Here is a 26,042-nt window from a genome sequence, read left to right as displayed (position 1 = left end):
CGGGTTAAGTTCAAGTATGGGCTATATCGGACTATATCTTGATATAGCCTCCACATAGACAGATCCACCGATTTAGGGTCTTAGGTCCATAAAAGCCACATTTATTATCCGCATTTATTGTCGGATTTCGCTGAAATTTGGGACAGTGACTTACGTTTGGCTTTTCGACATCCCTATCGTATATGGTTCAGATCGGTCTATATTTGGATATGGCTACCAAGAAGACCAATATTTGGTTCTATAAAATTTAATAAAATCTCCTTCCGTCCGTCTGTCCGTCCATCTGTCCGTCCATCTGTCCGTCCGTCTGTCCGTCCGTCTGTTCGTCCGTCTGTCCGTCCGTCCGTCTATCCGTCCGTCTGTCCATCCGTCTGTCCGTCCGTCCGTCCGACTGTCCGACTGTCCGTCTCTCCGTCCGTCCGTCTGTCTGTCGGTCTGTCTGTCGAAAGCACGCTTACTTTCGAAGGAGTAAAGCTAGCCGCTTGAAATTTTGCACAAATACTTCTTATAAGTGTAGGTTGGTTGGGACTGTAAATGGGCTATATCGGTCCACGTTTTGATATAGCTGCCATATAAACCGATCTTAGATCTTGACTTCTTGAGCCACTAGAGTGCACAATTCTTATCTTGTTTGGTTCAAATTTTTCATGAGGTGTTTTATTATGACTTCCAACAATTGTGCTGAGAACGGCTGACATCGGTCCATAACCTGATGTAGCTGTCATATAAACCTATCTGCGGTCTTGACTTCTTCAGCGTCTAGAGGGCGCAATCATAACGTTGCACGACGTGCTACGTTATGATTTCCAACAACTGCGCCAAATATGGTTCAAATCGATGTATAACCTGATAAAGCCGCCATTTGAACCGATCGGGGATATTGACTCCTTGAGCCTCCAGAAAGGGTAATTATTATGCGTTTTGGTTGAAATTCTGTACAACGGTTTCTCCCATGACCTTCAACATACGCGTTAAATATGGTCCGAATAGGTCTATATACTGATAAAGCGCCCATATAAACGGATCTCTTTATTTTACTTCTTGAGCCCGCTAAAGGGACCAATTCTTACTCGAATTAGCTGAAATTTTACCATGACTTCTACTATGGTCTCCAACATTCAATTCAATTATGGTCCGAAGCGGACAATAACTTGATATAGGTTTAATAGCATAGCAATTCTTTCCTTTTGCTATGAACTCGACATATGCGATCTATGGTGGAGGGTATATAAGATTCGGCCCGGCCGAACTTGGTACTCTTTTAATTGTTTTTTATTCTCATGCTACTATCGCCATTTATATATCAGGTCGGTTACTTTTGGGACCACCCTTGTTAAATAACTGCCTTATAGATTGATTAATCAATATTACTCCCTAGGGAACAAAGAACTTATTACTGATGCTACTTTTAATATTTCTTTTTGGAATGCAGAGTTGTTGTTAATCTTTCTCCTCATTTCAATGACACATATAGTGTTTTATACAACTCTATTTATAACCATGTGTTATATATGCGATACAGTTGGGACATAACATACCCATGGCAATATTCGGTATTGTTGTTGCTTTTGGAAATTATACCACCTTTCAGCTACAAAAAAACCTTAGTTTAGCTTCAGATTGCCGTTTTTTCAGACTTAGCATTGATAGACATTGATACGATATATATTTTATTGATTTTGATTTCTTGTTTATATGTATGTATATTTGGTTTAATTTTACAATTTTTTCCCTTTGAATATGTATTCCTTTTGTTTTAAATATTAGTTTATTTTAAACATATTATTTACAAAATATTGATTAATTTTAATTTTCTTTAACATTTGCTTCATTTGATGTCTAAAGGAAACAGCGAGCGAGTGACAGTAGAGAGGAAAAAAAACATAGGTGTGGGGGCTGTTAATGTTGCAGTGAAATTACATTGACTAGATTACAATTGTTTGAATATTTTTTTTAATATTTTTTTTTTCGAAATTTGCATTTTTTCTTGATTTGTTGTAGATTTTGTTTGGCGTTGTTGTTGTTGTTGACATAAAACAGCGAATGCACAAAATTGATGTCAGTTCCTTGGGTCTGTTCGGCTTGGTTCCTTCGGAAACGGCTTATTACAATAGAGACTTTGTTTGCATTTATTATTCGTCTTTTTGTATTAGTATGACATTGATAAGACATTGAAATTTCTTACTAATCGGTAGTATATATAATTGTTTACTTTTTTTATAATTTTTTTCTCTCTTTTTCGATTTTTTTAAGTAATTTTGCAAGGGAACTTAAGACTAGGTTAAACTGGTTGTTTTGTTGGTGTGTGGTTATAATGCTACAGTTTGATTTGATTAAATGTTATTTTCGCTTCTTTGAAATAGTTGTTTTTGAAACATTGACGTATGTATTTTAGCGTTTGTAATTTGTTGCATCAAAGTTTAGCTTCAAAATAATGGCATTTACTTAATGGAAAAAATTAAAAATAAAACTACATATATATACCCATTTTTTTTTTTAAATTTCTAAATTAAATGTCGAACGCATATATTTGTTAGTTGGGGCGTTAATGCTTTCTAAAATGTTTGTTTATTTATATGTTATTGTTTGTTATCCCTTCAAATGAAACAATTTCTGATAGAATGTTCAAAAATGTTGCTCTCTTACACCGGTATTCACAAACTGAATGCAACTTTAAAGTTAGTTTATTTGACATTATATTACGGATATATGTGAAATAAACCTACTTTAAAGCTGCATGGAGTTTTGTGAATAAAGGAGTTTTTGTTTTGTTCTCTGTGGCTTGAAATTTAAATTGACTTTAGTGTCAAATTTGTTCGAAAAAGAAATTTTGGCTGGATATAAGGTTGAATTTCAAAATACATTTAACCCTAATTTGGGGAAATTTCTTTTTAATTCCTTTTCGCCATGACATAAAAGTCTATTTTTATAAATATATATTTTGGGGTTCCATTATTTAAATTTAACGGCGTCCAAGACCAAAACCATAGGGTCTTTGGCCACCATCCGAGCGTTTTCCCAAACCAAAACTGTAGGGTCGGTTGCGTTTGTCATCTGCAATAAAACAGAAAAGGAAATATGTAATAAAAACAAGTAAAAAGGCGTTAAATTCGGCCGGGCCGAACTTTGGGTACCCACCACCTCGTTTATATATGTAAACTACCTTTCATCAAAATCCAGTGGAAATTGCATACCTTATATCCCATAGCAGTTATATCGAAATATGTTCCGATTTGAACCAAATATTAATAAGTACAGTAGCTACATCTTAAAATAAACTGATCTGAACCATATACAACACTGCGTAAAATTTCAGTGAAATCGGATTATAAATGTGTTTTTTATGGGGCCAAGATATTGAATCGAGATATCGGTCTACATTGCAGATTTATCCATCTGGACCGATTTGGGCCAAATTGAAGCAAGACGTCGAAGAGCCTAACTAAACTCACTGTCCCAAATTTCACCAAAATCGCATAATAAATGTTGCTTTTATGGGCCTAAGACCCAAAATCGGAGGATCGGTCTATATGGCTGCTATATCCAAATCTGGACCGATCAGGGCCAAATTAAAAAAAGATTTCGAAGGGCCTAACACAACTCACTGTCCCAAATTCCAGCAAAATCGGAGGATCGGTCTATATGGCTATATCAAGATATAGTCCGATATGGTCCATCTTCGAACTTAACCTGCTTAAGGACAAAAAAAGAATCTGTGTAAAGTTTCAGCTCAATATCTCTATTTTTAAAGACTAGCGTTATTTCAACAGACAGACGGACGGACATGTCTAGATTTTTGCGCTGATCAAAAATATATATACTTTATTGGATCGGAAATGGATATTTCGACGGAATGACAATATGAATAAACCCTCATCCTTTGGTGGTGGGTATAAAAAACAGTAAGGAATGGCAAAAGTCGGACGGTGCCAACTTTATTATACCCTACACCTATCCTATAGGTACAAAGTGCGAGCTATGCCTAATTCTTAAACAATATTAAACAATCCCTATCACATTTCGAGCAAATATGTTCAAACTGTAATATATATAGTGCACAAATGACAACATTATTGCAAATTCCCCTAAATTTTACGAACATATATGGGATCTAATTCTAAAACGATTTCGAGCAAACTTATCAGATAATGTGGTACTCTTCGAGAAAAGCTTTGTGCAAAATGTTGGCAAGATTGATTGGATTAAAAATCGGGCGATGTACATATATGACAGCTATATTTAAATCTGAACCGATTTCCAATGAAATTTTCCAGTAATGTCAAGAGTCAAGAGAAAATCTCTCCTAACAAATTTCAAGAGAATCGGGTGACAAATGATCATTTTATGGCAATATTACTGCAAATCGGACGAACACATATATGGGAGCTATGTCTAAATCTGAACCGATTTCGAGCAAACTTTATAGACATTGTGGATGTCGTCGAGGAAAGCGTTGAACAAAATTTTGGTCAATAAATGCGCTTGCGATGACTCTAGGAGTGAAAATCGGGCAATATATATATATGAGAGCTATATATATATCGGAACCAACTTCCACGAAATTCACTAGTAACATCGAGAGTCCAGAGAAAATCCTTCCTACCAAATTTCAAGAGAATCGGGTGACAAATGACCATTTTATTGCATTATTACTGCAAATCAGACGAACATATATATGGGAACTATTGGGTTGCCCAAAAAGTAATTGCGGATTTTTCATATAGTCGGCGTTGACAAATTTTTTCACTCTGTAATTGCATTCTTTCTTCTGTCAGTTATCAGCTGTTACTTTTAGCTTGCTTTAGAAAAAAAGTTTATGAAAATCCTTCCTGCCAAATTTGGAGAGAATCGGTTTATAAATGACCATTTTATTGCAGTATTACTGCAATTCGGACGAACATATATATGGGAGCTATATCCGAATCTGAACCGATTTTTTCCAATTTCAGTAGGTTTCGTCTCTAGGCCGAAAAACATGCCCGTACCAAATTTGAAGACGTTCGGATGAAGGTGTAGTTGCGAGGTGTAGTTTGTACACAAATTAACATGGACAGAAGGACAGACAGACGGACATAGCTAAATCGAATCAGAAAGTGATTCTGAGTCGATCGGGTCTATTAGTCTATCTCTCATCCTTTTGGGTGTTACAAACAAATTCACTAAGTTATAATACTCTGTACCACAGTAGAGGTGTAGGGTATAAAAATTGTAATAAATAAAGCATAATTTCTAATGGAAACCTTGCGCCAAAAGATAAAGGAACTTTGGCTGATTATTGTTATCTCAAGATGATAGTCTTCACTTACCACTCATACTTCCATAACCGGCCAACATGCCTCGGGCCGCCATTAGGTTGGAATTATCGGCCATTTGCTCATAATCGTCATAATCGAAACGTTTACCCAAACCGAATGAATAGGGACGTGCTCTTTTGCCCAAACCGAAATTATAGACCGGCAAGCGTTTGATGCCATTGCCGCCATTTGTGTAGGTATAGGCCCGTCTTCCCAGGCCAAAGGCATAACGTTCCACTCGTTTGTCCAAGTTGTCCTTGGCCGCATCACCCTCGCCATTGGCCGTATCCACATTCGTATTGAAGAGCGAATTCACATTGTCGGAAGCTGCTGCATCAGATGAGTCATCGTTGTAGCTGTGCTCACTGTAGGCCACACTCAGGCAACAGGCCAACATCAAAAGGCTAACGAAAAATTTGTTCATTTTGTTTTGTTTTGGGGGATAGGTATTGCCCTTGCGATGAGGATGTTCTATGCACAATCTGAAACGAAAACCCACAGAGGTGAGAGGAAAAATGTTTTTGAGATAAATGTGTTTAATGATGCTTGACGGTCACTTAAAGGTGTTGAACTTTCTTCCTCGACATTTTGTTATTTCACATTCACACTTGAACAATCTATACCAAAATTGATTTCTGATGGGAATGAGGAATTTAACACTTGTAAGATCTCAAATACATATATGAGGGTGGACCAGAAAAACCCCTCCAAGCGGTTATCAAAATAGAATTCTGCGACGAATTCTGAGAAGCTTGTCCAAAAAAGAGAAATCATGGGTCTAAAGCAGGGTTGCGGCAATTAGTACAACTCATTTTTTAAATTTGGGTGAAATCGAATAAGACCCTCACGAATTTATTTACTTTGTAGTGTTGGAAATGGATAATTCGATTTGTTGCAAACGAAATACGCCCTATTATATGGTGGTGATACATATTTAAAAATATTTTTTTTTTTGTCTAAAAACCGGTTTGTTGGGCGAAATCAGAGTCGAGCAAATGTTTTCGACTTTGACTGCAGCAATACTAAACGATTCCGACTTCACAGCCTTGATCAAAAGTCACAATCGAGCTTCCGGTTTTTTATGATATAGTCCGTACGTTATTAATTTATCTTTTACGCTCGTACGTTTGTAGGATCCTTGGCTTCGTTTCAAATTTACTTTTCGTATCATTTGTCTGTCTGTCCTATTTTGTAATCAAGGTGGATGTCGTATTTGTTATCCAATCATCAGAACATTATGCACACATCAGCTTTTTAGCCTAAAGGAAAATGCAATGAACTTTACTAAAAATTGATGCAGATTTATAAAGATCTCCCATATTTATATATATCCCGATTTACACACATTAAGGACATTATTTTGCATGAAATTTGGTATGGAATATGCCATTACTCAACTGAAAGCCTCTGCTAAATTTCGTCAAAATCGATTCATATTTATTTATATCTCCCATATAATGATACCACCCGACGGACGGACTTTATCGTTGACAACTGGAAGCTCGATTTTGATTTCAGACCCAAATTTTCAAAGAATTCTTCGAAGTTTAAGATTTCGATAACTGTTTTGTCGATTACAAAATTGACCCAACATTCCACATATATGTAACACTAAATAATCTTTCAATGAAACGCTGAAAAACTGTAGAGCTAATCACGAATCAAAACCAATTTTAACATACAGGAATTTAAAAGATCTCGATGGAAATTTTTTTTTTTTAGAAACTTAGTCTTTAAGAAACTTTTCTTGATACTCTTTACTTTAGGTGTAATCCTTTTAAAAACATGGCTTTATAGAAAATTTCATTAAAGGCTCGTTTTTGTGGAAGTTGATTTCAATGAAACAATTTTATTAAAGTTTTATTTTAAGCAAAATTTTATTAAAATCATGAAACAAGGGGAAATTGCATTGAAATAACAGCTTCAAAAAAAATATTCTGTTCAAAAAACAAGTATACCCTCCACCATAGGATGGCGGAATACTAATTTCGTCATCCTGTTTGTAACTCCTCGAAATATTCCTCTGAGACCCCATAAAGTATATATATTCTTGATCATCATGACATTTTAAGTCGATATAGGTATGTCCGTCGTTCCACCCGTCCGTCCGTCCATCTCTCCGTCCGTCTGTCTATCGAAAACACGCTAACTTCCGAAGGAGTAAAGCTAGCCGCTTGAAATTTTTCACAAGTACATCTTATTAGTGTAGGTCGGTTGGGATTGTAAATGGGGCATATCGGTTCAGGTTTTGATATAGCTGCCTTATAAACCGATTTTGGGTCTTGACGACCTGAGCCGTTAGAGGACGCAATTCTCACCCGAATTGGCTGAAATTTAGCATGAAGTGTTTTGTTATCATTTCCAATGACTGTGCTAAGTGTGGTTCATATCAGTCCATAACCTCATATAGCTGTCATATAAACCGATCTGGGGTTTTGACTTCTTGAGTCTCTAGAGGGCGCAATTCCTATCCGATTTGACTGAAACCATAGCAAAGAGTGCAGTCCGATTCAAGTTTTAATCTCAATGATAAGGGGCCTCCTTTTTACAGCCGAGTCCGAATGGCGTGCCGCAGTACGACACCTCTTTGGAGAAAAGTTTTACATGGCATACTTCACAAATGTTGCCAGCATTGGGAGGGGAAAACCACCGCTGAAATTTTTTTCTGGTGGTCTCGCCAGGATTCGAACCCAGGCGTTCAGCGTCATAGGCGGACATGCTTACCTCTGCGCTACGGTGGCCTCCAATCCATAATCTGATATAGCTGCCATATAAACCGATCTAGCATCTTGACTTCTTGAGCCACTACAGAGCTCAATTCTTAAGTGTTTTGTTATGACTTCCAACAGTTCTGCCAAATATGGTTTTAATTGGTACATAACCTGATATAGCTGCCATATAAACCGATCTGGGATCTTGACTTTTTGAGACTCTAGAGGTTGCAATTATAATCCGATTGGGCTGAAATTTTGTACAATGGCTTCTCCCAAGACCTTCAACATACGTGTCAAATATGGTCTGAATCGGTCTTTAGCCTGATACAGCTCCCATATAAACCGATCATCCTTTGTTTACTTCCTGAGCCCCTAAAGGGCGCAATTTTTATTCGAATGGGCTGAAATTTTACAAAACGACTTCCACATTCAGTTTAATTATGGTCCTGACCATAAATTGATTGAGCTCCAATATCATAGCATGTTTGCTTAAAAAGAGATACGGGGAAAAGAACTAGACAGATGCGTTCCATGGTGGAGGGTATATAGGATTCTTTTCTTTTACTTGTTAGAACTAAGTTCTTTAGAAGTTCTTGTGGGAAAATAAAATAAAATTTTGATTTTAGAAAAAAGTTTCATTCAAAATAATCTTTAAAATTTAATATTTGGAAGTTTTATTTAAAAATCAAATTTCACCAATTCGTTCATCTCATGAAATGTTGCCTGTTGAGTTAATCCTTTGGTGAAATTTCTTTCAAATCTTGTTTGATAGGGAACTGGCTGAACTGGATCCGCTCCACTACACCATCTTTCTTATGCCTTTTGTTTGAAACCAATATTGCCATGGTCAGTAAATAAGTCCTGTTTGAGGATGTTTTAGAGGTTGAATTACCCCTCATAATATCAACCCAAATGCGAAAATTAAATTCCAAATACCTCTCTTTTGAGCTTTATTTTGCCATAGTCGGTTTAAATCGTGGTTTTTATGGGTATTTTGGGGGTGAGGTGGACACCCAAACATTTGACACTAAAAGATGATATAAGATTCATGCTCTACTATCAAATACCTTTTACTTCAGTCCCATATTTCCATGGCGGGGTGAACCTAAGATACTTGGTTTCGGAAGTTGGTCCTCTACTTCCAAATAGATTTTATATGAGCTCCATATTGCTATGGTCGATAAATATGTCGATTGGGGGCATTTTGGGGTGTGTCACACAGTGTTGTGAGTACATAGTAAAGTTCGCGATAAATAGAAGATTTTAACCTAGGTAGATGAAACTTGGCACAGACATTTGCTTTCAATATATAAGACTTAGGACTATATAGGTCCACGTTTTTGAATAGGTCTCATATAGATCGAACTTCGGATTTTATTTCCCGAGACTACATAATGTTCATTTTCTATCCGATTTCCCTTAAATTTAAAACGAAAACTTGTTTTGAGCCTCTCCCCACCCATGAAATGGGCCAAATCGGATAGTTATCTTATATAGCTGTCATATAGACCGATCTCCCGATTAATGGTTTTGAACTTAAAAAAACTATTTTTCAACCGATTGTGCTGAAATTGGGATCGGTGAGTTATATTAAACTTTTCAAAGCCGGTACATAATATGATCAAAATCGGACCATATTCGGATATAGCTATCGTGCTGACCGATCTTTCGATTTTGGGTCTGGAGACCATAAAGCACATATTTGTCATATTTTCATTTCCCTATTGGACAATACCTACTATGGAAGTTGAAAGTCCCAAAAACCCACTGCATGCAAAATTTAAGCCAAATCGTATAACAATTACGGCTTCCAGGGGTTCAAGATGATAAATTGGAGATAGGTTTATATGGAAGCTTTATCAGATTATGGATGGACTTGGACCCTATTTGGGAATAGTCGATAGTTTTAATTTTTTGAATATTAGGCGTGGAGCTTTTTCTACATCACATTGTTCTACATAATGGAAAAAAGTAATGGGTGCGAGACAAATTTTGTTAATTTGAAATTAAATTTTATTTTATTTTTCATTATTCATATTGTGGCGTATACGTACTGTGTAAAAATCCAATTAGTGAAAGTATACGTCCCCATGCACCCATATGACACCCGTTTACTTAATATTCTTAAATATTCATTTCAAGTGAACATAACGAAAAAGCCAAACAGTAAAAGAAAAGAAACATTTAGGTCGTAGCACAGATTTTTTGTTAACGAATTTCTTGAGATACGTGGCACATAATTGCCAAAATAGCGCAACAAATCGACAAATGTATTTTGTTTGATATCAAAGTTAATCGAATTGTGATTTGACAAAAATGTAATTAGAACACAACCATAACAATCTTAAAAGTTAACCCAAAACAAAAAATTATAAAGTCTATGTCATGTAGTAGGGATATGTCAACAGACCATGTTACATTTCGACCTATAATCCTAAATACTAGCACTGAACACATGTACATGTGTCTGTGAACGTTCCCTTATAGGACGTTAATATAACATTTTAGCAAATATTTAATGAAAACACTGGCAAATCAATCTTTATGTCAACATTGGCACAAATACATCCAAAACAAATACAAAAGGCTAAGAATCGCCAACAGCCGGAACCATCCCTCAAATCATGGTAAGTGCGTGAGTGTTCCAGCTCTTATAAATATATCAAAATTTAATGCCATACAGAAGAGCAAAAAAGGTCATTCATTCATTCTTCCTCTATCCACCGCACAAATTTAAAGACAATAAAGAAATAGAAGTTCCTAATCTTGTTTATAATGTCCTTTGGCTGATAGATTACATCCTCAAACAACATTGCCCTATTGCCGAAGATCTGCTCTGGAAAGCTACGGTCTATAAATTAATTGACAATTTAAAAAAGAATGTAGAAATATCTCCCCTTTTAATGGTGGCCAGACGTGGTGGGATATGGAGAATGAATTGCAGTCATGTCGAGGGATTGAATGAATGCTCCACTTAAGATGGTTGAAAGTTTTCTCAAGTATTTAAGCTTTTTGTTAAGATAACATCTTAAGCTCTTCTTTTGGCCAAGCAAAAAACAATCGATAAGGACAAAAGCAGAACGTGTTGATGTTTGCCTTGGGGAGTTTTTGTGTTCCAGTTTTTTTGTGTGTGTTCAGTTTTCTTTTGTTTTATTATAGATTTAGGTTGTTAAAAATAAAATAAGCCTTATGATGTCTCAATAGTGGGCTGCGTGTGGTTAAAATTTTGATTTATAAAACTCTATTTTCATGGTTGAAAATCTGGAAAATATCACTGAAGTCTTTACTAAACATTTCATTTCATTTTTGGAGAAATGTTTCACTGAAACTTGGTTTGGGCAACATTTAATGGAGATGTCGTCTACGGAGAGAGTTGTAAAAAAATTTTATCTTAAGAGAAAATTCTGTGAAATTTTGTGGAAATTTTACTAAACATTCTCTTTTTCGCAAAATTTCATTAAAGTTTGGTCTTTATAAACACCGAAGGATGGGGGTATATTCATTTTGTCGTTCCGTTTGCAACACATCGAAATATCCATTTCCGACCCTATAAAGTATGTATATACTTAATCAGCGTAAAAATTTAAGACGATCCAGCCATGTCCGTCCGTCTGTCTATTAAAATCACGCTACAGTCTTTAAAAATAGAGATATGGGGCTGAAACTTTGCACAGATTCTTTTTTTTTTGTCTATAAGCAGGTTTAGTTCGAAGATGGGCTATATCGGACTATATCTTGATAAAGCCCCCATTTAGACCGATCCGCCGATTTGGGGTCTTAGGCCCATTAAACCACATTTATTATCCGATTTCGATGAAATTCGGGACAGTGAGTTGTGTTAGGACCTTCGATATCCTTCCGCAATTTGGCCCAGATCGGTCCAGATTTGGATATAGCTGCCATATAGACCGATCTCTCGATTTAAGGCTTGGGGCCCATAAAAAGCGCATTTATTGTCCGATATCGTCGAAATTTGGGACAGTGAACTAGGTTAAGCCCCTCGACATACTTCTTTAATTTGGCCAGGATCTCTCGATTTAAGGTTTTGGACCAATAAAAGGCGCATTTATTGTCCGATTTGCCAAAATTTGGGACAGGGAGTTGTGTTATGCCCTTCGACATCCTTGGTCACTTTGGCCCAGATAGGTCCAGATTCGGATATAGCTGCCATATAGACCGATCTCTCGATTTTAAGTTTTGAGCCCATAAAAGACGCATTTATTGTCCGATGTCGCCGACATGTGGGACAATGAGCTGTGTTGGGTTCTACGACATCCTTCTTCAATTTGGCTTAGATCGCTCCAGATTTGGATATAACTGCCATATAGACCGATCTCTCCAGTTAAGGTTTTGGGACCATAAAAGGCGCAGTTATAATCCAATTACACTGAAATTTGGGACAGTGAGTTGTGTAAGGCTCCTCGACATTTTTCTGCAACTTTGCCCAAAGCGGTCCAGATTTGGATGTAGCCGCCGTATAGACCGATACCTCGATATAAAGTCTTGGCTCCATTAAAGGCGCATTTATAATCCGATTTCACTGAAATTTGATACTGTGACTTATGTTAGGCTTTTCGACATCCGTGTCGTATATGGTTCAGATCGGTTTATTGAACAATGAGTTGTACATATTAGTATTTGGTGCAAATCGGAACATATTTCGATATAGCTGCTATTGGGCATAAGGTATGCATTTTTCACCGGATTTTGAAGAAAGGTGGCTTACATGGGTATCCAAAGTTCGATCCGATCGAAGTTAATGTCTTTTTACTTGTTTTAACTAAAGTGTTTAAAATTTTTATACCCTCCACCATAGGATGGGGGGTATACTAATTTCGTCATTCTGTTTGTAACTGCTCGAAATATTCGTCTGAGACCCTATAAAGTAAAGGGTGATTTTTTTGAGGTTAGGATTTTCATGCATTAGTATTTGACAGATCAAATCACCCTTTATATATATTCTTGATCGTCGTGACATTTTATGTCGATCTAGCCATGTCCGTCCGTCTGTCCGTCCGTCTGTCTGTCGAAAGCACGCTAACCTCCGAAGGAGTAAAGCTAGCCGCTTGAAATTTTGCACAAATACTTCTTATTAGTGTAGGTCGGTTGGTATTGTAAATGGGCCATATCGGTCCATGTTTTGATATAGCTGCCATATAAACCGATCTTGCGTCTTGACTTCTTGAGCTTCTGAAGTGCGCAATTCTTATCCGATTGGAAATTTTTGAAATTTTGCACGTAGTATTTTGTTATGATATCCAACAACTGTGCCAAGTATGGTTCAAATCGGTTCATGACCTGATATAAGATTCGGTCCAGCCGAACTTGGCACGTTTTTACTTGTTTTGCCTAATAATAGATGCCGGGAAAAAAACTCGAAAAATGCGATATAAAATTCGGCCCGGCCGAACTTAGTACTCTTTTATTTGTTTTTAAGTAGCATTGCTTATAGTTTGTATATTAAAGGATAAATTGTTCCAAAGACGAAGGCTGCTCACTTATAAACTGATCTCCCGATTTGGCATCTGTAGCCCCTAGATGATGCAATTGTTGGCCGATTTGCTTAAAATTTTGTACTTTGTGTTTTTTTTTACGACTTCCAATACACATGGTAAGTAATATCCAAATCGGTCTATAACTCGATATAGCTCACATCTGAACCGATCTCCCGATTAGTGTACGTCTTCAAGTTGGTCGATTCACAAGGTTCGCCCCAGCCGAGTTTATCACATTTGTACAAATTTTAAGTCAAGCTACTTTTACTTGACTCCGGGATTAAGCCCGGTACGCAGCTCTAGCGAAACTTTTATTAACATAACAAATGCATTGTGAAACATGAATTTAATATTTTGGTCACCGTCCCATTGTGCAAGGCTAAAAGACGTATTAGCTCTTTAAGCAACTCTTATCATCTTTGCTAAAGCTTGGTGGGGTTTTCCATCCATTGTCAAAAAGTTATCAACACCTTGTATTGTTTTTGCAAAAGATATGATGCGCTGTTCATTGATGCTACCGCCAGACTCAAACAGAAGGAAAAAGCGTAAAAAAATATCTTAAAAATACCCATTCCTTGAATGCTGTGACATATTTTAACGCTGCTACAGATACCAGTAAAGTGTCACTATTAACAAATTTCTAGGAACGCCCGTTTGTAAGTCTGTCTGTTGCTTTTTGCTATTGTCTTCTTTTGTTGGCTACCCCCAAGATGGTTACTTTCTTCTACATTTTTCATTTGTGTGTTGTATTTTGTTTTTGCAATGTTCCCTTTAACTAGGGGAAACAAAAGTTGTTTCTTTGTTTTTCCAAAGAGGTTTTTGTCTTGCTACTTTCAAGCAGGGATAATATGCTCTAAGCTGACGCGCTGACAAGTTAAAGTATTTGCGAGCACATTGGAATTTATGCTATTTCCATTGCATATATTACCAACACCAAAGGCATTACCCCAACCACCAGTTGCCTTCTTTTGGCTTGTCTAATTTATGTGCCACCAGTTGAAACATGCAGGAATTGCAGTGCAAAAAAAGCTCCTTTCGCTTATCCTTGTCAAAAAATAAGACAACGCTCGATATTCTACGCTGAATTCTTTTTTTTTTTTTGCTTTTTGCAAAATGTCATCAAGTCTTTAAAAATGCTACCACATTGACACATCCTAAATACTACTGGTATTTTACTACTGGTATTTTGAGTAAAAACAATATGAAAACAAATTTGTAAAAATTAGCCACAAGTGAGGGGAGAAGTTGGAAAAGGTTCTTGGTTTCCCAACCAACTAATATCATGTAAGCTGTATGGAAGTTTGGATCTTTGCTCTATGCAATGCAAGCAACAAACCTTTCCTATATCATTGGGTGCTATCCGATTTAAGTTTAACTTCAATAATAACCTACCTCCTTATACAGTCGAGCCGCAGTGCGACACCTCTTTGGGGAGAAGTTCTTACAAGGCGTAGTTCCTTGCAAATGTCGCTATTATTAGGAGGGGATAACCACCGCTTAAAAAATAATTTTTTTTTTGATATTCTCGCCAGGACTCGAACCCAGGCGTTCAGCATCATAGGCAGACATGGTAACCTCTGTGCTATGTTTATGGACTCCGTTTATAAACCACTAGGTTGAATATTCATCAACAGTTAAAGGTTTGCCAAATTTCTTACACCGTAGCGCAGAAGTTAGCATGTCCGCCAATGACGCTGAACGCCTGGGTTCAAATCTTGGCTAGACCATCAGAAAAAAATTTTCAGCGGTGGTTTTCCCCTCCTATGCTGGCAACATTTGTGAGGTACTATGCCATGTAAATCTTCTCTCCAAAGAGGTGTCGCACTGCGGTTCGCCGTTCGGACTCGGCTATAAAAAGGAGGTCCCTTATCATTAATGCGACATGTCTTTCGTACTCGGCTATAAAAAGGAGGTCCTTTTTCATTGAATGGGACTGCACTCATTGGTATTGGTAAATCTATTTCGAGCAAACTTCTCAGGTATTGTGGTAGTCGTAGAGGAAAGAGTTGTGCTAAAATTTGGCAAGATGGATCAATAAATGCGCTTGCTATGACTCTAGAAGTTCAAATCAGTCGATATTTATATATATGAGAGCTATATCTAAATCTGAACCGATTTCCATGAAATTCAGCAGTAATGTCGAGAGTCAAAAAAAACTCCTTCATTCCAAATTTAGAGAGAATCGGTTAACAAATTATCATTATTTTTTACCCTCCACTATAGGATGGGGGTATACTAAAATCGTCATTCTATTTGTAACACCTCGAAATATGCGTCTGAGACCCCATAAAGTATATATATTCTTGATCATTATGTCATTTTAAGTCGATCTAGCCATGTCCGTCCGTCTGTCTGTCGAAAGCACGCTAGCTTTCGAAGGAGTTTTTTGTTTGAAGTGTTTTTATGACTTCCAATAACTGCAATAATTACACAAATCGATATATAACCTGATATAGCTGCCATATAAACCGATCTGGGATCTAGAATTGTTGAGCCTCTAGAGGACGCAATTCTCGTCCGATTTGGCAAAAATTTTGTTTAACGGCTTCTCTCATGACCCTCAACATACGTGTCTCATATGGTCTGAATCGATCAATAGCTTGATTCAGCCCCAATATAAACTTATCTCCCGATTTAGCTTCTTGAGCCCCTATAAGGCGTAATTCTTATTTGAATGAACTGAAATATTGGGTTGCCCAAAAAGTAATTGTCGGTAATATAGTATAATAGTCGGCGTTGACAAATTTTTTCAACGGCTTGTGACTCTGGAATTGCATTCTTTCTTCAGTCAGTTATCATCTGTTACTTTTAGCTTGCTTTAGAAAAAAAGTGCGCGAAATTTTGTTTACATTTGTTTGTTTGGCGTCAATTTTAATATGGGTACCACATGTATTGAAAGAAATTCATTTAACAAACCGAATCAACTCCTTAAATGGTAAAACTTTCGGCTATGATGAGGCTATAAAATCGCACTTGGTTCAGTTTTTTGCAGAAGTTCTATGAGCGTGGAATACAAAATTTGCCAGGAAGATGGCAAAAGGTTATCGAACAAAATGGCAATTATATATTTGATTAAAGTTCATTCTAAGTTTTATTAAAAATGCATTTACTTTCTTTTAAAAAATTCGCAATTACTTTTTAGGCAACCCAATATTACACCATGACTTCTGCAATGTTCGGCATTCATTTATGGTCCGAATCGGATTATAACATGATATAGCTCCAATAGACAGATAGACGGACACAGATAGACAAACAGACAGACGGACATCGCTAAATCGAATCAGAAATTGATCTATCAATGGGTCTATCTCTCTTCCCTCTGGAATACCCTGTAGCACAGTAGAGTTGTAGGTTATAAAAATTGTTGGTGATTTCAGGCGTTAATTTTTTGTGATCAGAAGAGCCATAAGAGAATCCTTAGTACCAACTCGTTTTACAAATAATCACATCATAGCGATATTAGTCCAAATCATTAGTGACAAACAAATGTATGAGAGCCATATCCAAATCTAAACCTATTTTGACCAAAACTTGTTTTGTGGTAGGCGTAGAAGAAAACGTAGTGCTAAGTTTTGAGAAGATCGGTTGATATATGCGCTTGCAAGGGACTATGGAAGTGATAATAGGGCAACACACATATATGGAAGTTATATTTAAGTCTGAACCGATTTCTATCAAATTCACCAGTAAAGCCGAGATTCATAAGAGAAACCCTTGTGCCAAATTTCCTGAGAATCGATTAACAAAAAGGCGATAATGGATGAATGATATATATGGGAGCTATATCTTAATCTAGACCGATTTCGACGAAATTTTGCACACATATGTAAAGATCGGACCAAAAGTGTGGCTTCTACAACCTTAAAAGGCCATATCGGATGAAAGATATATATGGGATCTATATCTAAATCTGAATCGATTTCGATGAAACTGATGTACACATATGTAGTCGGCAAATGAAACACTTCGTGCTAAATTTGATAAAGATTGGACCAAAATTGTGGCTGCTTACGCCTTAAAATTCCATATCGAATGAAAGATATATATGGCCAAATTTTGTAAAGGTCGGACCAAAATTGTGGCTGCTAAAGCCTTACAATTCCATATCGGATGAAAGATATATATGGGAGCTATATCTGAATCTGAACCGATTTTTTTTTAATCAACAGCGTTGGTCCTTGGGCCAAAGAATTGACATGTGCAAAATTTCACGACAATCGGAGTATAAATGCGACCTGTACCTTGATCACAAAAATCATGTACAGACAGACAGACAGACGGACATAGCTAAATCGAATCACGAAGTGAATCTAAGTCGATCGGTATACTTAACAATGGGTCTACCTCTTCTCCTTCTTAGCGTTGCACAAAAATGCAAAAACTTAAAATAACCTATACCACAGTGGTGGTGTAGGGTATAAAAACGATATCGGTAGGCTAGAGGATGGGTGAATGTCTACCAAACATGACATCAGGAGTTCAAAACTCCCCTAGATCACCGACAGAGAAAAACCCGAAGGAGAGGGGGATGGAGCAAGCAAGAAAAGAACAAATAAGCTAAGGGAAAAAACTTAATCGTCTATAATTAGAACATATTCTCATGTCTCCTTTCTGGTGCACGGGAGAAAGTGTGCTGAGTTTGCAATCACAGGCAGAGCATACATATATCTTATTAGCTAATCGCCTTTGGTCTTAAATATTAAACCGTCGTCACCTGCTGCTTTGTTGTTCTTCAGCCAGGTTTGTGTCATTCTGGCTATGGGGTATACATTTTATACTGTCTTCAGGGATTGATTCCACGGTTTCCTCGTCCCCACAATTTTCGATACCAGCAGCTGGAAGAAGATTCTTTCTATATCCGTTGAACACTATCTGTGTATGTAACCAGATTTGTATACCCTACACCTCTACTCTGGTACAGGGTTTTATAACTTAGTGAATTAGTTTGTAACACCCAAAAGGACGAGAGATAGATTGATAAGTATACCGCTCGACTCAGAATCACTTTCTGCTTCAATTAAGCTATGTCCGTCTGTCTGTCTGTTTGTCCGTCTGTCCATGTTAAATTACATATACAAACTTCAGCTCGCAATTTTCATCCGATCGTCTTCAAATTTGGTACGGGCAAGTTTTTCGGCCTAGATACAAAGCCTATTGGAATTGGAAAAAATCGGTTCAGATTTGGATATAGCTCCCATATATATGTTTGCCCGATTCGGAGTAATACTGCAATAAAATGGTCATTTATAAATCGAATCTCTCGAAATTTGGCAGAAAGAATTTTTTTATGACTCACGACATTACCAGCGAATTTCATAGAAATCGGTTCAGATTTGGATATAGCTCCCATATATATGTTCGTCTGATTTGCAGTAATAATGCAATAAAATTTTTTAACCGATTCTCTTGAATCGGTTGACTCCCGATATTCCTGGTGAATTTCATGAAAATCGGTTCAGATTTATATACAGCTCTCATATCTATATATATGTATTGCCCGATTTTCACTCCTAGAGCCACTGCAAGCGCATTTATTGACCAATCCACCCACAATTTTGTACAACGCTTTTCTCGACGACATCCACAATGTGTATTAAGTTTGCTCAAAATCGGTTCAGATTTAGACATATTGTAGCTCCTATATAAAGAGTGATTTGTTAAGAGCTTGATAACTTTTTTTTTTTAAAAAAACGCATAAAATTTGCAAAATCTCATCGGTTCTTTATTTGAAACGTTAGATTGGTCCATGACATTTACTTTTTGAAGATAATTTCATTTAAATGTTGACCGCGGCTGCGTCTTAGGTGGTCCATTCGGAAAGTCCAATTTTGGGCAACTTTTTCGAGCATTACGGCCGGAATAGCCCGAATTTCTTCGGAAATGTTGTCTTCCAAAGCTGGAATAGTTGCTGGCTTATTTCTGTAGACTTTAGACTTGACGTAGCCCCACAAAAAATAGTCTAAAGGCGTCAAATCGCATGATCTTGGTGGCCAACTTACCGGTCCATTTCTTGAGATGAATTGTTCTCCGAAGTTTTCCCTCAAAATGGCCATAGAATCGCGAGCTGTGTGGCATGTAGCGCCATCTTGTTGAAACCACATGTCAACCAAGTTCAGTTCTTCCATTTTTGGCAACAAAAAGTTTGTTAGCATCGAACGATAGCGATCGCCATTCACCGTAACGTTGCGTCCAACAGCATCTTTGAAAAAATACGGTCCAATGATTCCACCAGCGTACAAACCACACCAAACAGTGCAGTTTTCGGGATGCATGGGCAGTTCTTGAACGGCTTCTGGTTGCTCTTCACTCCAAATGCGGCAATTTTGCTTATTTACGTAGCCATTCAACCAGAAATGAGCCTCATCGCTGAACAAAATTTGTCGATAAAAAAGCGGATTTTCTGCCAACTTTTCTAGGGCCCATTCACTGAAAATTCGACGTTGTGGCAGATCGTTCGGCTTCAGTTCTTGCACGAGCTGTATTTTATACGGTTTTACACCAAGATCTTTGCGTAAAATCTTCCATGTGGTCGAATAACACAAACCCAATTGCTGCGAACGGCGACGAACCGACATTTCACGGTCTTCAGCAACACTCTCAGAAACAGACGCAATATTCTCTTCTGTACGCACTGTACGCATTCGTGTGGTAGGTTTAATGTCCAATAAAGTAAACTGAGTGCGAAACTTGGTCACAATCGCATTAATTGTTTGCTCACTTGGTCGATTATGTAGACCATAAATCGGACGTAAAGCGCGAAACACATTTCGAACCGAACACTGATTTTGGTAATAAAATTCAATGATTTGCAAGCGTTGCTCGTTAGTAAGTCTATTCATGATGAAATGTCAAAGCATACTGAGCATCTTTCTCTTTGACACCATGTCTGAAATCCCACGTGATCTGTCAAATACTAATGCATGAAAATCCTAACCTCAAAAAAATCACCCTGTATATGTTCGTTCATTTTGTAGTGTGATACGGATTGTTTAACAACCCATCTGAAAGCATCCTGCGAGGTCCATTAAAAATTGTTTAAGAATTAGACATAGCTCGCACTTTGTACCTATAGATTAGATGTAGGGTATTATAAAGTCGGCACCGCCCGACTTTTGCCTTTTCTTACTGGTTTCCCCTGCAGAAAGCCTGTGATTGTGCCTGTACCAAGGCCATCGGATTGGTTAGTTAATTCTTTGGTAGAATTTTTGAACTTCTTTCTGACCCCATTACCACTCTTTCACCAAACTCTTCGTAAAGAAAATGTTTTCGAAATATTCAAAATGAAACTTATATTCTCTCTCTCTCTTGCAAGAAAACTATTGGTGAGAAATTTAACAGCATTCACTAATTTTTGTTTTGTAATAATTAACCTCTAATTCACCTGTAATAGCAATTGTATTCTTCTTAAATTAATTGATTGATTTTTTTCGCGTTATTGGATTAAGAAAATCAAACCCCCAAGGTCACTTTTATATAAATAAAGTTCATGGCGCTAACGTCTGCACTATGACATTAAACAAATCGTTGCCAAACAAAGCACTGCCAGGGCGGATATTGGCTCGTTATTTAATTAATCAACAGCGAAAAGTATCCTTTAATGAGGTGATAGAGCGGCTTGGGATTAAAGGAATGGCACGTACCAATCGGAAGGGAATGTACTGTGGCGTTTAATTCTCCCCTTTCTTAAAATTGAAACAAATACACGTTATGCGCTAAATTTATTCGGTCTTGAAGTAATTCATGCAATCGGATATTATCTTCTACGTTGAAACTATGCTCTTAAGGCCTGGTTATGCTCTCGTAAATGTAGTATAAATTTAGAACACATGTATCGTAAATCTAAAGAGGTAATTATGCCAACAATTATGCTTACAATAAAGTATACACATTCTTGATTGTTATGACATTTTAAGTCGATCTAGCCATGTCCGTCCGTCCGTCTGTCTGTCGAGAACACGCTAACTTTCGAAGGAGTAAAGCTAGCCGCCTGAAATTTTGCACAAATACTTCTTATTTGTGTAGGTCTGTTGGGATTGTAAATGGGAGAAATCGGTCCATGTTTTGATGTAGCTTCCATATAAACCAATCTTGGGCCTTGACATCTTGAACTAGAGGACGCAATTCTTATCCGATTTGGCTGAAATTTTGGACGTGATATTTTGGTATCTCATCCAACAACTGTGTCAAATATGGTCTAAATCGGTTTATAACCTGATATAGCTGCCATATAAACCGACCTTGGGTCTTGACTTCTAGAGCTTCTAGAGGGCGCAATTATCTTATCCGATTTGGCTGAAATTTTGCATGAAATGTTCTGGTATGACTTTCAACATTTGTGTCAAGTATAGTCTATATCATTCCGTAACCTAATCTAGCCGCCATATAAAACGATCTCCCGAATAGACTTCTTGATCATCTAGAGGGCGCAATTCTAAACCAATGTGGTTGAAATGTTGCGTATATCGTTTTGGTATGGCTTCCAACAACTGTTCTAAGTATGGTCTAAATCGGTATATGACCTGATATAGCTGCCATATAAACCGATCTACCTTCTGGAGGGCGCAATTATTATTGTATTTGATTTGCCGGAAATTTTGGAGGTGGTGTTTTTATATGACTGGTGTTTTTTCTATTCGAAAAAGTCATTTAAAGAACTTGACAAATGCCATGCATGGTGGAGGGTAAAAAATATTCGGCCCGGCCGAACGCTTTTATTTGTTTTAATAAAAAAAGACTCGAAGTTGGGGGAGGGTCTGACGTCAGAGAACTTAAGGCATAAGTGTAGGTAGAAAAAGATCGCCCTCCATGCAGTGATGCAAGATGTTGAGATGTTTCTCCAACTGAAAGAGTGCGCTATGGCGGCCTTCCTTGAAATGGCATTTAACAACGAGGAGATTGGTCGACAGCCACCGCACTGAGCCACACGGAGAAACAAAATACGGCCAAGGTTCGCTTCTGGACACTGTGGATGCGGTGGGTAGACTGACGAGAGTTTCGGGAGACAGGGACTGGATTAGGGTTATACTACGACACACACAACATTTCACGTAGAGCTATGTGACATAACGCTTCATGCAAAAGAAATTCTGGGAAGGAATTGAAAGTTTTGCTAAGTCAGTAGTTGTTGCTGTTGTTGTAGCCACATTTATATATGGAGGTAGCGATCCTCGTCAAGCTTCAAAAGTGAACAAGCTCGTTTCCGTTCATAGGACCGATAGACGCGGGAACGCTACGGTCATTGATTATTTAAAGACGCCAATAGATCGCCTTTTCCTAGAGAAATCATAGAATAGGAGAATAGCAGTTTCTTAACATACATTTTTGGTTTTGACATTTCTTCAAACTTCAAATATTATCAGCTGACACGAAAACGGAACGTAAAATTTTGTTTTTACTGAATTCTACTTTCCGTTTGCGGTCGACAGACGTTCGATAATCGCTTGCATGTGTTTGCAAAAAGTAAAAAAAAAACAGCTGACACGTTTTCCTACATTTACTGTATGGTTACGAGAGCATAACCAGGCGTTTAGGAGTATTTTCTTTTTGTAGCGCAGCAATAAAGATATATTAAGTGAAGTATCAAAACAGTCCGAGCCAAATTTTGTGCAGATTGGTTGAAAATTGTAGCTACTACGGCCATTTAAGTGCAAATCGGGCGATACATATATATGGGAGCTATATCTTAATCTGGACCGATTTTTAAAAAAATTTGCACACATATGGAGACGTCAAATAAAATACCCCATGGCAAATTTTGTAAAGATCGGGGAAAAATTTTGGCTTCTACAGCCTTAAACGGCCTTATCGGATGAAAGATATATATGGGAGCTATATTTTAATCTGAACCGATTTTTATGAAATTTTGCACACATATGTAGGCCTCAACTTAAATTACCCAATGCCAAATTTTGTGAAGATCGGACGAAAATTGTGACTTCTACAGCCTTAAAAACCCATATCGGATGAAAGATATATATGGGAGCTATATCTTAATCTGAACCAAAATCAATAGCGTTTGTCCTTGGGCCAAAAAAGTGGCATGTGCTAAATTTCGTGACAATCGGACAACAAATACTACCTGCATTTTGATTACAAAAATACATGGACTCACAGGCGGACATGGCTAAATCGAATCAGAAAGTGATTCTGAGTCGATCGGTAGGCTTATCAATGGGTCTAGCTCTTCTCCTTCTTAGCGTTGCAAACAAATGCACAAATCTATAATACCCTGTACCACAGCGGTGGTGCAGGGTATAATTATTCCACCTCATATACTTCTACCAAATAAAAACATCCATCTATTACAACAAACAGAACAACGAATTACAAAAACTAAAACAAATAGTTGCAAACTCTAGTAAATTTTTTCATATAAGACAACGATTGAAAAAAAAGTTAAAATATTTTAGTTATAAAAAACTTGTTTATTTATTTAATACGCGTATTCCCCCGACTGTTCATAGTTTATGAAGACAACATCTAAGCGCAGGTGCCAAAAATGTCTGCAACGAAGTGCAATTTAACTTTGCATAGTACGAATATCAGGCCACCATGTGGCATGGAACTTACTGGTATGCCAAATTAAGTCATCTCTAGGTATTATAATTTTAAATTAACAAAAAAGAAGAAGAATTGGCTGTCTCAAATGGCTAATCTGTGTTTACAAAGATTTCTTTATTCGCATGCACCATCACCAAGAAACACCTACCAACGTTGGGGAGTGTTATTTTGTCTGGCTTCGCAGGACCTTGGCTGTTGGGAACTGTTGCTCCTCATCACCCTGCCTGATGGAGATGGCTGTGATGATGATGGTGATTTAGTTGCTCAAGTTTTATGACCATTCACCTCATTAAGTTTACGATGTTCGGGTGAGAAAAATGCAAATCTCAGCACTCTTAGTTCATGGTTGACATTTCTTAAAGAAAACTCATTAGCTTTAAGTTAAGTTTTAAACGCAGAGTGTTACAACTGAGAGAAGGTTTAGTTGTTAAAGTATATTAGTTATGAAATTTGAAGAAGCATTTACTGTTAAATTCAAACCAGCAGAAGTGTTTAATCGAAAGTGTAATAAAATAATTAATAACAAGTAAAAGCGTCCTTATTTCGGCCGTGCCAAATCTGAGAAAATTCCATAGTCCACACTTTCAAAATTGCACTCACTATAAACTCAAAAAACTATAATCGAAAGATCAGTTTATATGACAGCTATACCAAAAGATGGACAGAAGTGGCCAATTTATAATCTCAACCAGCCTACACTAATAGGAAGTATGTGTGCAAAATTTCAAGCACCTAGCCTCCACCCTGAAGCGCATTTGTCAAGTTCTTTGCATAGTATTCTTCTATAGACAAACACAGGATAATGGTTAAGAATTACCATGCTATTGGAGTTATATTATACTATAGAATGATTCTAGTCATACTTGGCTGTTTGAAATCATAGTAGAAGTGATTTCAGCAAAATCGGATAGGAATTGCGTCCTATAGGGGCTCACCAAGTAAAATGGGAGATCGGTTTATATGGGCTTGGTTATATCAGCTTGGTTATCTAGCAGATATATCAAAACATGACCGATATGGCCTATTTACAATCTCAACGGACCTACACTAATGGGAATTATTTGTGCAAAATTTCAATCACCTAGCTTAATTCCTTCGAAAGTTAGCGAGCTTTTGACCAACAGATTGGCAGACGTATGGATGGACGGACATACCCCCCATACAAACCGATCCCCAGTTTTGACTTTTTGAGCTCCTAGAGAACTCAATGTTCATCCATTTGGCTGGCATTTAGCACAAAGACTTCTGTTCGGACTTCCAATCATTGCCGAGTATCGCTTTATATACTGATATATTCTCCATATAAACCAATCCCCGAATTTGACTTCTTGAGCCCCTAGAAGACTTTGTTTTCATTCGTTTTGGTTTGAAACTTAGCAGAAGGATTTCGTTTCTCACTTCCAAATTCAGAGCCGAGTATGTTCCGAATCGGTCTATAAACTGATACAGCCTCCATACAAACCGATGCTCGGATTTGATTCTTGAACCCCTAAAAGCCTCAATTTTCAAGCGATTTGCCTGAACTGTTGCAAAAGGACTTCTGTTCTATTTTCCAATATTATTACCGAGTATGACCAAAATCGGTGTATACACTGTTATATCCTCCATATAAACCGATTCCCGGATTTGACTTCTTGAGCTCCTAATTTGGTTGAAATTTGCCACAAAGACTTGTGCCATGACTTCCAGTATCCGTGTCAAGTATAAACCGCATCGGTCAATAAAGTCATATAGCACCTGATTTGGTTGAAATTTGACACAAAGACTTGATACTGACATCCACCATCAGTGCCAATTGTGATCCGCATCCACCTCTATAAACTGATATAGCCCTCATACAAACCGATACCCGGATTTGACTCCTTGAGCCCCTAGAAGCCTCAGTTTCCATCCGATTTGGCTGAAATTTGGACAAGGACTTCTGTTCTGACTTTCAATATCATTATCACTATAAAGTAACCTCTAAAAAGAAAATT

General features: G+C 37.3%; 1 protein-coding gene across 1 annotated transcript in view; it reads right to left on the bottom strand.

Moving 5' to 3' along the window:
* Window positions 1–1,608: 1,608 nt before the first annotated feature.
* Window positions 1,609–26,042, bottom strand: part of LOC106083963 (allatostatin-A) — a 59,233-nt gene continuing 34,799 nt past the window's right edge. The window contains exons 2-3 of the mRNA XM_013247305.2: window positions 5,307–5,776; window positions 1,609–3,054 (exon numbers count right to left, since the gene is read on the bottom strand). Of these exons, the coding sequence (XP_013102759.2) occupies window positions 2,963–3,054; window positions 5,307–5,718 (504 nt within the window). The 5' untranslated portion in view covers window positions 5,719–5,776 and the 3' untranslated portion in view covers window positions 1,609–2,962. The remainder of the gene's footprint in view (window positions 3,055–5,306; window positions 5,777–26,042) is intronic.

The sequence above is a fragment of the Stomoxys calcitrans genome, chromosome 2, assembly GCF_963082655.1.
Source record: "Stomoxys calcitrans chromosome 2, idStoCalc2.1, whole genome shotgun sequence".
Lineage (NCBI taxonomy): Eukaryota > Metazoa > Arthropoda > Insecta > Diptera > Muscidae > Stomoxys > Stomoxys calcitrans.
Note: the sequence above shows the minus strand (reverse complement) of the source record. Positions and strands in the feature narration are given on the sequence as shown.